The 13,540-nt window shown below is 39.8% G+C and overlaps 1 protein-coding gene across 2 annotated transcripts in view; it reads right to left on the bottom strand.

Moving 5' to 3' along the window:
* Positions 1-6,020: 6,020 nt before the first annotated feature.
* GPATCH2L (G-patch domain containing 2 like) overlaps positions 6,021-13,540 on the bottom strand; it is a 43,145-nt gene continuing 35,625 nt past the window's right edge. For both annotated transcript variants that reach the window (XM_060758261.2, XM_060758270.2), the window contains one exon: positions 6,021-10,131. In XM_060758261.2, coding sequence (XP_060614244.2) covers positions 10,058-10,131 — 74 coding nt within the window. In that variant the 3' untranslated portion in view covers positions 6,021-10,057. The remainder of the gene's footprint in view (positions 10,132-13,540) is intronic.

Below are 13,540 nucleotides of genomic sequence, written 5' to 3'. Positions count from 1 at the left end.
AGCTCCCCTCGGCTTATACATGAGTCAATGTTATTTATTATTTTCAATTTTAATCTATTACATTTGGCCCGGCCATTTTTAAAATTGTTTATGTCACTACTGATTTTTTTTGTTTATGTGATTTATATGATTTGTATTTTATTGATTGTTTATTGATGTTGTGTTTATTGATGTTTTGTTTTATATACTTTGGGCTTGGCCTCATGTAAGCCGCACCGATGGTAGCGGGGTACAAATAAAAATTATTATTATTATTATTATTATTATTATTATTATTTTACTCTGTTATTAGTATTACTTTTATTACATATATTATTTTATTCTATATATTATTATTATTACATTAACATTATTTTACTCTACTATTATTTTTATTACATTTAGTATTTTATTCCATTATCACATTTATTATTTTACTCTATTTATTATTATTACATTGATTATTTTACTCTTGCATTATTTTTATTATTTTACTCTATTATTACTGTTATTATTACATTTCCATTATTTTACTCTATTATTATTATTATTACACTGATTAATTTACTCTATTATTATTGGATGGATACGTAAGCACATTTACATTGAAGGAGGTTAGAATAATGGTTTAATCAGAGCAGGGCAGTCTTATGTTTAATTACAGTTTTATGTAAATAAACAAGTATTCAAAAACATTTATTTTATTGATTTCTATCTTTATTTTGAAATTTACCAGTAGCCGCTGTATTTCTCACTCTCAGCTTATGCACAAGTCAATAAGTTTTCCCAGTTTTTAATGTAAAATTAGGTGCCTCAGCTTATATTTGGGTTGGATTATACTCGAGTATATATGGCAGTTAACATCTTAGAAATTCTCTTAGCTTTATCTTTGTAATTAAATATACTTATGATTTCAGGGGCAATGTCTTTTGATAATTTGAAGTGCTGTGCATATGTTTGCCTTCAAGTCACCTATTGACATGGTAATGCCATAATTTCATAGGGTTTTCATAGGCAAGAAATACTCAAGAGGTGGTTTTGCCAGTTCCTTCCTTTGAAATATAGCCTACAACTCCTGGTATTCCTTGGGTGGAAATACCTTGCCTAAAGTGGTCCATGCTCTGTGATCCTCAAAGCACCTGGAGAGGACCTTCTAGTAGCATCAGCTATTTCTCAGAACAGGGTGGTAGTGTGGTAGCACCAGTTATGTGGAATATCCTTTTCTAAGAATCCAACTTACTGTAACAACCTATAGTTTTGGACATATGGTGAAAGCATCTCTTCTTTTGCAAGCCTCCCTTATGTAGTTCAACAATTTAGGATGCATTTCAGAGTAAATATTGCATTTTGTGGTTACTGTACTTTTAAATAAAATCACTGAACACTGCTTAAAATCTCCAGCTCTAAGCAGCTTATTTGTAATATTTCATATCTCCTGGATTGACCAAATATCAAGGCTGGAATCGTATTGGTGTCTTATTGGTTAGATCTATGTCTGATGCAGAATATTCACTTTCAGTTGAAAGTTGCAGAAGTGTAGAGTAGGATGCAGAAAGGGTGATGGCAGTGGTACTCCAACACATCTGGAGGGCATCAGGTTGGCAAAGGCTTAACCTTTCAAGCTCCAAGATAAGAGAAATTTAATCTTAAGAAGGATACCGTGAGCCAATCTTCAATTACCTATGCTAGATTAGTGCCAAGAGGCAGGACCTAAATAAACCCCCTTGTCTTTTATAATGTCTAGGCCAGATAACATCAAGCACTCCGCTGCTTAATAGATACCATTCTGGGAAAAATGCCAGTGTTCTTCATTTTTAGAATGCATGATGCAAAGAAATCTTCAATCACATGAATTTCCAATTCAGACGTAATGAGCCATGTGCCACCACACTCCTTTCTTCCTTACATCTTAATCCAAAAACAATGTGCTTTATCAGACTAGCTCCCCATGACGTCAGAAGTGGCAAACTGTGTCTTGAACTGGTTTGACATATGTTTCTAGAAAACACTCTCAAAACAGCTCTCCAGTCTCATAAGAAACTGATAAAATTCTGGGGAAACTAGAATATCTGAATACTGAAGGCTAGAATAAAAAACAGGAGCAAGCATTCTTTTAGCAACAACCAAACCATGGAAGTGCTTCAAATTCAGAATTTTCTATTGGATCAGGTATGTGGACAAATGCTATGCACAGACTATGAAAGTTTCTATCATGACTTGTTTGTCCATATCAGATAATGTAGTGCCAAACAGCTGCATTAGAGGCTCTTCCTCTTCATCCTGGAAAGAAGTGACGAGCAGAGTACAGCAGGGTACCGTCCTGGGCCCGGTCCTGTTCAACATCTTTATTAATTACTTAGATCAGGGGCCTTCAAATTACCCGGCCCTCGCTCAGGGTCAAGTCTGAAATGACTTGAAAGCATCCAACAACAACAACCATCCTATCTCATCAGCCAAAAGCAGGCCCACACTTCCCATTGAAATACTAATAAGATTATATTTCTTAAAATTGATCTTCATTTTAAATATTGTATTGTTTTTAAGTGTTCTTTGCACTCAAATAAGATATGTGCAGTGTGCATAGGAATTCATTCATGTTTTTTTCAAATTATAATCCGGCCCTCCAACAGTTTGAGGGACTGTGACCTGGCCCTCTGCTTAAAAAGTTTGAGGACCCCTGACTTAGATGAAGGGTTAGAAGGCATGATCATCAAGTTTGCAGATGACATCAAATTGGGAGGGATAGCCAATTCTCCAAGAAGACAGGAGCAGAATTCAAAATGATCTTGACAGATTAGAGAGATGGGTCAAAACTAACAAAATGAAGTTCAACAAGGACTAATGCAAGATACTCCACTTAGGCAGAAAAAATGAAATGCATATACATAATGGCTCAATTGCAGTACATGTGAAAAAGATCTTGGAGTCCTTGTGGATAACAAATAAAACATGAGCGAACTATGTCATGCGGCAGCTAAAAAGGGGGGGATTTTGGCCTGCAGAAATAGGAGTACTGTGTCTAGATCCAGGGAAGTCATGCTACCCCTCTTCTATCTTGGTCATACCACACCTGGAATACTGTGTCCAATTCTGGACACCACAATTGAAGGGAGATGTTGACAAGCTGGAATTTGTCCAGAGGAGTGTGACTAAAATGATCAAGAGTCTAGAAAACAAGCCTATGACGAGTGGCTTGAAGAGCTGGGCATGTTTAGCTTGCAGAAGAGGAGGCTGAGAGGAAACATTATGACTAGGACATGGAACAATGGCTTCAAACTACAGGAAAGAAAAGTCCACCTGAACACTAGGAAGAACTTTCTGACTGTGAGAGCTGTTCAGCAGTGGAACTCTCTGCCCTGGAGTGTGGTGGAGGCTCCTTTTCTGGAGGCTTTTAAGCAGAGGCTAGAGGGCCATCAAGGGTGCTCTGAATGCGATTTCCGTCCTTCTTAGCAGGGAGTTAGACTGGATGGCCCACGAGATCTCCTCGAACTCTGTGATTCCAAGATATGTCACCATGCCCATGTTTACGATTACCAAAACAAGAGGTCACCATCAAATAAAATAAATCCGTGCCATGGTTAGCAGAAAATCTTTACTTAACATGCTCAGCAAGTTGCTATCGAAAAGGTATATTCTAAAATGTATTGTGATTCTGGTATATTCCAGAATCACAATAACTTGCCCCAAAGGGAACTTGCAAAGGCCATGAGAATCAAAGACTAGCCAGGCATCAGATTTACCTAGAAATGACTTCAGTGAAGAAACAGGAAGCCTAGCACTGTTTCCCATGAGTAAAACTTCAGCAGAAGTGCCTGCTATATTATAGCACTGGCCGAGGGATTTCTCAATGTTCAAACATAGGAAATGTCCCAGGTGAGAATGGTTGCCAGTTACAAAGCTACCACGCAATTTTGGCCATGAGTTGACCTGGTTAGTCTAAGAATTTCAAAGTGAAGAAGTGTAATCTTTAACACAGACCCCTAGTTTCTAGCTATGGTTCACAGACCACACTGTATGTGAGAGTCTAAGGATCTCAGTCTATACTCTCCAACACTTACTACTACCTTTCCACATGGAAGGAGGGTTTTTTTTGGGGGGGGGGGGAGATGAATGAGCATTCCATAATTTAAGTTCCCAATGTGTAATGTGAAGTCAGGACAGCCACATATTTTACCAGTGTTGTGGGAATCCTACTGGTGCAAGCACTTACATTAACCTCATTGCCTATGAAATTGAAATGCTCCTACAGCTGTGGGGATCTCCCAACTGTAATGTGCCTGTGGAAAAACTACATATAGACATTGGTGAACAAAACAGATCAGAACCACAAAGCTTGGCCGTGCTGCAGGCAAATCATGAGGCTTTTTGGCACTATAGTTCAATTTATATGAAAAAAGATGAAGGACAAGATGTGAGGACAAGTTGCTCAACACGCGGTTTTGAACAGGCTATCCATGTCAGTTGTAAAAAGCCACTTCAAGAGTCAGTCTGATGCTCAAAATTATATTGAAATCTTATAAAGTAGATCCACTGGTCACCCACTTTAGAGGAAACTAGCCAAATCAAGAGATGAAGTGACAAAATGCAAACAAAAAGAAAAAGCAAGAAACAAAAATCTAGATAGAGCCTTGCAAGATCAAATTGGGGAATCTGTAAATAGGGCATGAAGCCAATAGCTCTCTCGCAGCAACTGGGATTCATTTAATGTTGTCCATAAACCTAGAGGTCGGAAATAGCTGTTGTTTTCATTGTAGAGACTCACTCTGCTTCCCATCTTTAAAAGCATTTTAAAGATCTTCTGGGGAAGCCCTGCTCTTGGTTCCACCTCCTTTGCAGGCGCAATTTGTGGGGGTGAGAGACAGGGCCTTCTCAGTGGTGACCCTTCAGCTATGGAACTCCCTCCCCAGCGAAATCAGATCAGCTCCCTCCCTCCTAACCTTTAGAAAGAAATTAAAAACATGGCTGTGGGACCAAGCCTTCGGACAATAAATTCAGTGCAATAAGTGGATACAGAATAAGTGCAATTACAACTGGAATGGCTCCTGAACTATGATTTTGGATTGTGTGATATTTTTAACAATTGGTTTTACTTCTAGATGTTTTTTAACTTTTTGGTTTTTAATGTATATGATTGTTTTATTTACAGTGTTTCCTCACTTATTGTGGCTGTTCCGTTCCAGGACCACCCACAATAAGTGAAAATCCATGAAGTAGGGATGCCATATATAATTTTAATATTTATACACTTTATATATTATTACCTGTGCATCCTTACCCGCCTCCCGGCCCATCCCAAAGGCACCTGCCTGCCTCCCTGGCTTCCGCAGACCCTGGCAGAGCCTCTGGAGCCATGCAGGCAGCAGCAGGCAGGCCTTCCCCACTGCGCCTCAGGCCACCGCACTTCCGGTGTCCCTGGCCTCTGCTGGGCATAAATATTTTATATTTTTGTTAATATTTTCAAAAAGCCTGCAAAACAGCGAGTCTGCTAAAAGTGAACCACAAATATGGAAATATGGCAAAAGTTCTAATCTAGCAAGAAGTGGGCCCCCTTGTGGCGTAGCAGGTTAAACCACTGAGCTGCTGAACTTGCTGACCAAAGGTTGGCTGTTTGAATCTGGGGAGCGGGATGAGCTCCAGCTGTTAGCCCCAGCTTCTGCCAACCTAGCAGTTTGAAAAATGAAAATTTGAGATCAATTGGTACCGCCTCAGTGAGACAGCTAGATTCCTGTGTTGATGAGATGGGGGCTGCTCACTTAATTGTTTACCGTTAGAATTGGACTGTGGTAGGCCAATGAACTAGGCTAATGAAGTATCACATAAAATAGATTTACTTTTTGACACAAATATAAGCAAGCAGACTTGGCAGAGTTCAGAGGGATTTTGTGTGTGCATCAAAACACTTGGTTAAAAGAAAAGAAAAAGGAACACTTAACTACATATAGATGAATTTTCCAAATCATGGTTTGGAGAACTGAAGAGCATAATGTATGAACAGAGACAGTGTGCAGGATTTTTTTAAAAAAAACTGAAGTCCACACAAGTTTATCACATTTCCATTTATATACATGGTCCTGTGGGTTCCACAACTGTGAGATCACAAGTATTTTTGAATAATTTGGCAATTGTTGCAAGTGCTATTCAAACAATGGTTGCACCTCTACTACTTTAGGTCTTTCTATGTTGCCTACCATCCCCAGTGCCTTTTATCCCGAGTCAGAATTTAACAAATCTGGAGTTTTCACTACTGACTTCATGTATTCCAGGCACAGAATTGTGGCTATTCTACTAAAAGAATGTATATTCCTTTAGAGCAGTGGTTCTTAACCTGTGGGTCCCCAGATGTTTTGGCCTGAAACTCCCAGAAATCATAACAGTTGGTAAACTGGCTGGGATTTCTGGGAGTTGTAGGCCAAAACATCTGGGGACCCACTAGTTGAGAACCACTGCTTTAGAGTGTGAAATTTACTCTTTGCAAGATTCACAAAGTCCAAGTTACACAAGTGTCATGCTAAACAACACCTCTGATTTTTTAGGTACAGTAATGGTTGTGCATATCAAAAAGTATTTTACATTACACTGATGTTATACATTTAGCAAGTTTGAGCCTCTTTATGAATACCATCAAGCAACTGAGGCAGTGGCTGCAACACTTCTGCTCACTAGTTCAGCTCGAAAGAAAGACAAGGCTATGGTATGGAGGTATGGATTCCCATCATTTCACAGATCCTTATGATTCTTTCCTGTCACATCTTCCTTTAGCCACACAAGTACAATACAGATACATATATGTTGTTCACAAGATTTTGGAATTCCAGATAAGGGATACACAACCTGATTCAACGATCTGAGAAAACTGCAAACAAAATACGCAACAAGTGAAACTAAATCCACTACCACTTTACCAAGCTCGGTTATTAGAGTATTTGATATAAAACTCATTGCAATAGTTCTTTCGACATTTATCTGCTCTGTATTCTGGAAATACTTTTTCTTTTCTTTTTGTAAAGGAAAAGCTTAATAAAATCTTCAGGACACAGGCCATTGCCCAAAATGCAATATAAGCCGACTGGGGTGGTAAAATCAGTGGTGCACACTCACTGAAAGCAACAGAGTTGTGATGGTGGCTCTTTTCAGGGTCCTTAAAATCTTCACCAATCATTCAATCAAACCCTTGGCTTTTATATACTTTATTGCGGATTAAAAACAATTTTTCTTACCCAGGCAATTTTAAGAAGTGCTAAGAGCACAGGAGAAGTCAACATACAAAGATCTGAGCTGTGCTTGGAATACATAATTGGCATTCTGAAACAGGAATAGGATCACCAACAATACTGTAGCAGTAAGGCATGTATGAGTTGCTCTAATAGACCCATATCACTGCATGGGTAATGCTGTCCAAGGTTACCATTTAAACATTATTGTATACGGTTAATACAGTTTCTTATGCCCATCACATACACATATAATTGTCATGAGTTAAGGCAAAGAGATCAAAGCATTATACAAGCAGATGAAACATACAAACCACTTGTCTATATCTAAGCAGCACCTATTTGCTTCCAATGACTAGATTCCAGATGCACAAAAGCAGGTTGTGATTCCATGCACTCTGGCCTTGTACTGTCAAGTGCCCCTCGGAGAATTGGATCCAATTGAAGATGTAATTCTGAACAGACGTCCAGGTACATATTGTGAAAATGAAATGTCAAGGGAAGCTTCAAATGAAGTAATTTGTTTTTAAAAGCATTACTAGTTGCATTAGAAATATAAAATGAGTGAACAGTTGTCCAGGCTTCCAAAATATGATGCTGATACCTAGGAACTTGGTATTTTGCAAACCTGCTCACATATATTGAAGAATGAGAAGGAAAAAGTTGTAGGGAAAACGCACCATTCCACACAGAGAAGGGGAGAACACTGAACAGAATGTATATCCTTCTCTATACACATTGATAAGGTCCCAATTCAAAGTGCAGGTTATTACCAACAAAGTCCTACATGGTTTGGGTCCAGCCTATCTATGTGATTGCATTTCCCCACCCCCACCCACCTCTGAACCCTGCTCCAAGATCTGCATGGTTGGTGGGGAGAGAGAGGGCCTCCTCAGTTGTGGCCCCCTGGCTTTGGAACACCCTCCCCAGGGAGATCAGGCAAGCCCCCACAATTCAACCCTTTTGGAGGCAGCTGAAGACATGGCTATTGATAATAGTTGCCTTTGATAATGGCTAATGCATCATCTAAATAGAATGAAGTTTTACCCTGACCTTTTAATGCTGATATTTTTAATCTGTTTTGGGCCTGAGATGCTAACCTTGGTTTGTACAGCTCGCTTTTTCTTATAATTCATTGTTGTGCTTTTATGGGTTATTTCATTTTGATTGATGTATTTTATGTCAATCATTATATGCTGTTATTTTCTGTTATATTGGGTTTTTTTTATTCTGTTCTACAGTAGCACAAATCCTACATATTTTGACATTAATAATGAAATTTGAAAAATACACAGAAAGTATTTACTTTTTGTTGTATTTTATATGCTCTGTGTTGCACTATTGTTGCCTTGTAAGCTGACCCGAGTCCCTTTATGGCAGTGGTTCTCAACCAGTGGGTCCCCAGGTGTTTTGGCCTACAACTCCCAGATATTCCAGCTAGCTTACCAGCTGTTAGGATTTCTGGGAACTGAAGGCCAAAACATCTGGGGACCCACAGGATGAGAACCACTGCTTTAGGGAGATGGGGGAGGGATATAAAGTTATTACTATTTACTAAGAAAGGAGATTTTTACATTGTTTGCATGCAACAGTAAGTTTGGGCAATCACAGGCATTTTGACGCCAATGGACAAAGCTGGCCAGATGTGGAAAAGAGAATAGAATTGGAATGGATCCTTTGAGTTTTTGCTCTTGATCAAAACTGTCACTTTCTCTGGCTTATAGAACATGGCCCTAAAACACGTAAAAATCCAGATGTGCCCACAGACCCAAGAAGGTCTATGGGTCCTAGAATAAGTGGATGCCACCTGCATAAAGTCCACCCTGAAATGACATATTATATATATATATATATAAACACAAACTGTGAGAATGGCAACATAGGACCTAGGTAAATGTCTTGGCTGGATTTTTACAGCAGCTTTCAAAACAAAATCGCTTTTAGCTAGTAGCCCATTTCATTGTTATTTGCATTCAGGATTATATACTGCAAAGCCTCCTGAAAAGACATATTTACTCTGCTAATGTATGGTTCTACTGGCTTGTGGAGCAGCAACAGACACAGGAAAAGATAGGCAGATAGAAAAGAAGCCTTAATTTAGGACCACTATCAGGTTACAGCAGTAGTACAAGAGGAAAAATGTGAAAGGATAATACTACATAAAGAACAGCCTGGAAGGGAATATATCTGCTCAAAAAGCTGACAAACAAGTAGCCTCTGGGAGTATTCCTAATATAATAGTCAAGGTACCTAGTTCATATAAAGCGTACCCTTTGCTATTCTCCCCTGTAATGAGGGATACCTACTAGACTGTTTTCAGCAGTTACTCTTACCACAGACAGCAGTTCTGCCTCTCAATATATACTGCAATTAGAACTCCTCCTGTTAAACACATGACTCTACAACATCTGATATGTCTGAGGAATAAAGAGGTTTACAACAAAGACGGGCATTTGCAATAGCCAATAACATTTGCACACGCACAGGCAGCAGCTGCTGGGTCTGAAAATGAGAGTGCATAACAGATACTTACTTGTACAGCAACAGCAGAAACATTAGTAAGTATGGAAACCCCAGCAACAATTATACAATTTTACATGGAGTTATAGACACAAATCGTGGGAAGTGTGGAATAAAATGGATCACATGCTACTACGAGAGAGATAGTTATTTCCAGCCAAGATGTTTGATGAACATTCTGACAGTCTGCAGTCCAACATATCAAAAGGCCCACAAGCTGTTAAGAGAAAGAGCTGCCTCCCTCTGATGCAGTCAAGGATCATATCTGGGGCATTTTTTTAAAAAACAGCTGCCTCAGGTAGGAGCCGATGGGGCTTCTCCCTGGTGAATGGATTCTGCACATCCGGTCAGTTCTGGTGCCTCTGAGTGTGTGATGCTGGCGGGCCAGTTTCTGATGCATCTCTGTGGATGGATAAAGCAGCTGGAACACCCCGGCAGGAAAAGAGAAAGACAACAAAGCCATGTCAAAAGAGGGTACATAGTTATGATTTTGCATATCAAAATGGACATACTACTAATCCTCCCCAGTGTTATTCCAGGTTTCAGTCACGTACTTTCCTCCCAGTTTATGGATCTCCTAAAAAACAGGGATAGCAAGATGACTCCAAAGCACTGCTTCTTTCATCTCCTTCATTTTGAAATGATATCCAGGAAATTACCCTTTCTGCTGACAGATGCCTTTCTTCTTATCCAGTATGTTGCTGGGACAGCTCTGTTCAGTCAACCACAGCACAAGCACATGGACATCATTAACAACATCTCCTTTTTACCCTGACTGCAGAGTTCAAAGAAGGGAAAAGCCAATACTAGTTGAAATCACTGTCTATCAAACTCTAGAACATTTGAAAATCTCAATACTAGAAAGCCCTACCAGCAATGGTTACTTTTCCTAACTGTGTAAATTGTAGAAGTCGTCTGACCACATCAATTTCATTGTAGGATACTGTGTGCTAATCAATCAGTTCTAAATTTATTTATTTAATGTCAAAAGCATTGCATAAAATAGCTATCTAAAACTGATAAAATAGTTTATCTAAAACTGATAAAATAAAGGGACCACAAGCTGCTAGATAGTTTTAGACCAAAAACAGGCAACAGCGATGGCTTTAAACAATTCTTCCTCTGCGAATGAGGCAGGGCATTGTAGGCAAGCATACATGTGCTGAGTTGTTTGTTCTGCTTCACAGTCACACAAGGCGGGGGATTCTTCTGTGTACTGTGATTTTGGGCCTTGACTACTTTTTTTCCAATTCTTCCTACTCAAGCTTACAGATGGAGATTCTACCCATTCACATAGCTCTCTCAGTCATGTGTTTCAGAAACATATAGGAATGCAAGAAGACTCAACTGGAAACATTCACCTATGTTGCCTTGATTCTTGTAGTGCTTTGAATCCTGTACATGATGTTAATTGATTAAAATGTGAGGCAATGTCTCCATGGCAATAATGTATATGGAGTCATCCCAATGTCTCCAGCTATTGTAGAGATAATAGTTCACAAAGACAAGACCTCTGCATGAGTCCAAGCACATTTGCCGTAAGTGGTCAAATGGCTCGTGTGTGAACTGCTAGTAAAGAGCCAAAGAGTGGCAGTTCAGAGTTTTCCATAGCACGGGGTCATCATCTTGCACATGTACTTTTAAACATCTCATTGGGCTTCTTAAATAAGAACTCTGGATGGCTGCTTCAGTTTCAACCACAGAATGCAAGAATGCATACCAGTTATCATCTAAAATTCAGTCAAATTCCACAAAACTTTCTGTAGGTGGGGAGGGGAGGGGTTCACGACAGAAGAAGATTTGTTGCTGCATGTTTAAGAAAGAAGCTAAATTCATCACAATGACAGGGGAGAGTGTTGGCAGAGATTTGAGCTATTTATTCTTTTAGGAAAATCCTATAAAGAATGACATGAGGAAGCCTCTATCTGCAGTCTTGTTCATCACGTTGGTGAGGAGTCCGATAACAGATGTATGCAGGAGTGTGATTTAGTGCCGGGAGCTGGCCCCTGATGTGTATTAATACAGCGGCAAAGCGGAACGAGCCTCTCTTCATCACTCATCTCTATAAAAGAGGTGGAATCCAAGATGGCCCGATGTTAGGCAGAGCAAGCCCATTTGTTCTGCTGACTGATGGAGCCAGCTCAGGCTGTGTCCTTCACCTCTGTGGGGCACTCAGGTTGCATAGAAGGTGCTCACTGAAGCAGGACCTGGTCAACAAGTGCAATGAGAACAACAGGGCTCAACCAGAGATCTAGTATCGTCCGCTAGAGACATCCTCGCTTATATAAACTCTCTAATCGCAAGGCCTGGCCTGAATTCTGATTCACTCCAATCTTTCACTGAAGACACAAAAATCTGTCAAATGGAGTTAAATCTACCATGAAAGCAAATTGAAGTTCATAAAGTAGTCAGTTAGGAAATACCCAAGTCACTGATGACCAAAAACATGCTGATGGGAGGATGAAAGAAAGTTCAGTGACCAGTGATGTACATGTACCATGCACCACACAAAATTTAAATAAAAACTATTTTGCTCTAAGAAAATAGCAAATGTAAATGCTTTCTTCCTTCTACTTTTTCTGTATCCCTCTGTCTCTCTCACTCGTTTTTTTTGAAAGAACAGAAAGCAGGTTTCTAGCTTTGAAAAATGTACAGGTTCGGAATCCAAAGCAGCTTCATCTTTAAGTTTTCAGGTACATTTTTGTACTACCTGCTTCTGATCTGGTAACACTCATTGACACTTGGTTGTAGTGTTCAGGTCAGTGAGGCATCCTATACATTGTGTTTAATGGGGGGGGGAGTTTTCAGAGACTGAATTAGATATACAAAATGCTATAATTTTTACTGTTCGTGTGTGCCCCATGCATATAGAACATGTGGGCAACTCTGGAAGGCTGGAGAGGAACATAAGGCCCAAAGGAGACCTCTGTTTGACTGCTTGCTTGGGGAAATGTCTTTGGCTTTTTATTTGGGTTCGGGTCAGCATGACGTGAAAACTATCACATCCCCAGACACCGGTAAGGGAAAATATGGTCTCACTACACTGAAGTGGGGCAAAATGCTTTGGCTGGTTTCAAAGCCCATAGCAATACAAGCAGTTCATTGGATTCCATACAAAGGAATGGAAATGCAAGGAACAGTTATAGTTTTACAAGGAGTGTACAGGGAGCATACAACCCTCCTATTGCGTCAGCTCCACTGTCTGCCAGTCTGCTACTGAGCACAATTCAAAGCACTGGCTTTAGCCTATAAAGTCCTAAACGGTTCCAGCCCTGCTTACCTATCCAAACGTATCTCCCTCTATGATCCACCTCGGAGGCCAAGATTGTCAGGGGAGGCTGTGCTCTCGGTCCCACTCCCCTCGCAAGCGCAACTGGTGGGGACGAGAGAGAGGGCCTTCTAACTGGTTCCCCTCGTCTATGAAACTCCTGCCCCAGTGACATTAGATGGGTCCCCTCCCTACTGACCTTCAGGAAAAACTAAAAACATGGCCTTGGGAGCAAGCTTTTGTCAGTAAATTGGAGTAGTGCAATAAGAGACTATAAAATGGCAAAATTACAACTTGGACGAGTCCTGGAGTATCATTTGGATTTTGTGATTTGAATTGATGTTTTACTGTTTGATGTTTTAATTATTCTAATTTTAATGCAACTTTTTATTTATTAATATGTATATGTGGCATTGAATTGTTGCCTTTGTAATGCCACTCTGAGTCCCCTTTGGGCTTGAGAATGTGGAGAATGTCCAAATGTGGTAAATAAATAAATAAAATAGTTTTATTGTGATTTATTAGGTGGCAGCAATGTTGAAGATCCCCTAAAAATGTGGTT

The sequence above is a fragment of the Anolis sagrei genome, chromosome 1 (genome assembly GCF_037176765.1).
Source record: "Anolis sagrei isolate rAnoSag1 chromosome 1, rAnoSag1.mat, whole genome shotgun sequence".
Classification (NCBI taxonomy): domain Eukaryota; kingdom Metazoa; phylum Chordata; class Lepidosauria; order Squamata; family Dactyloidae; genus Anolis; species Anolis sagrei.
Note: the sequence above shows the minus strand (reverse complement) of the source record. Positions and strands in the feature narration are given on the sequence as shown.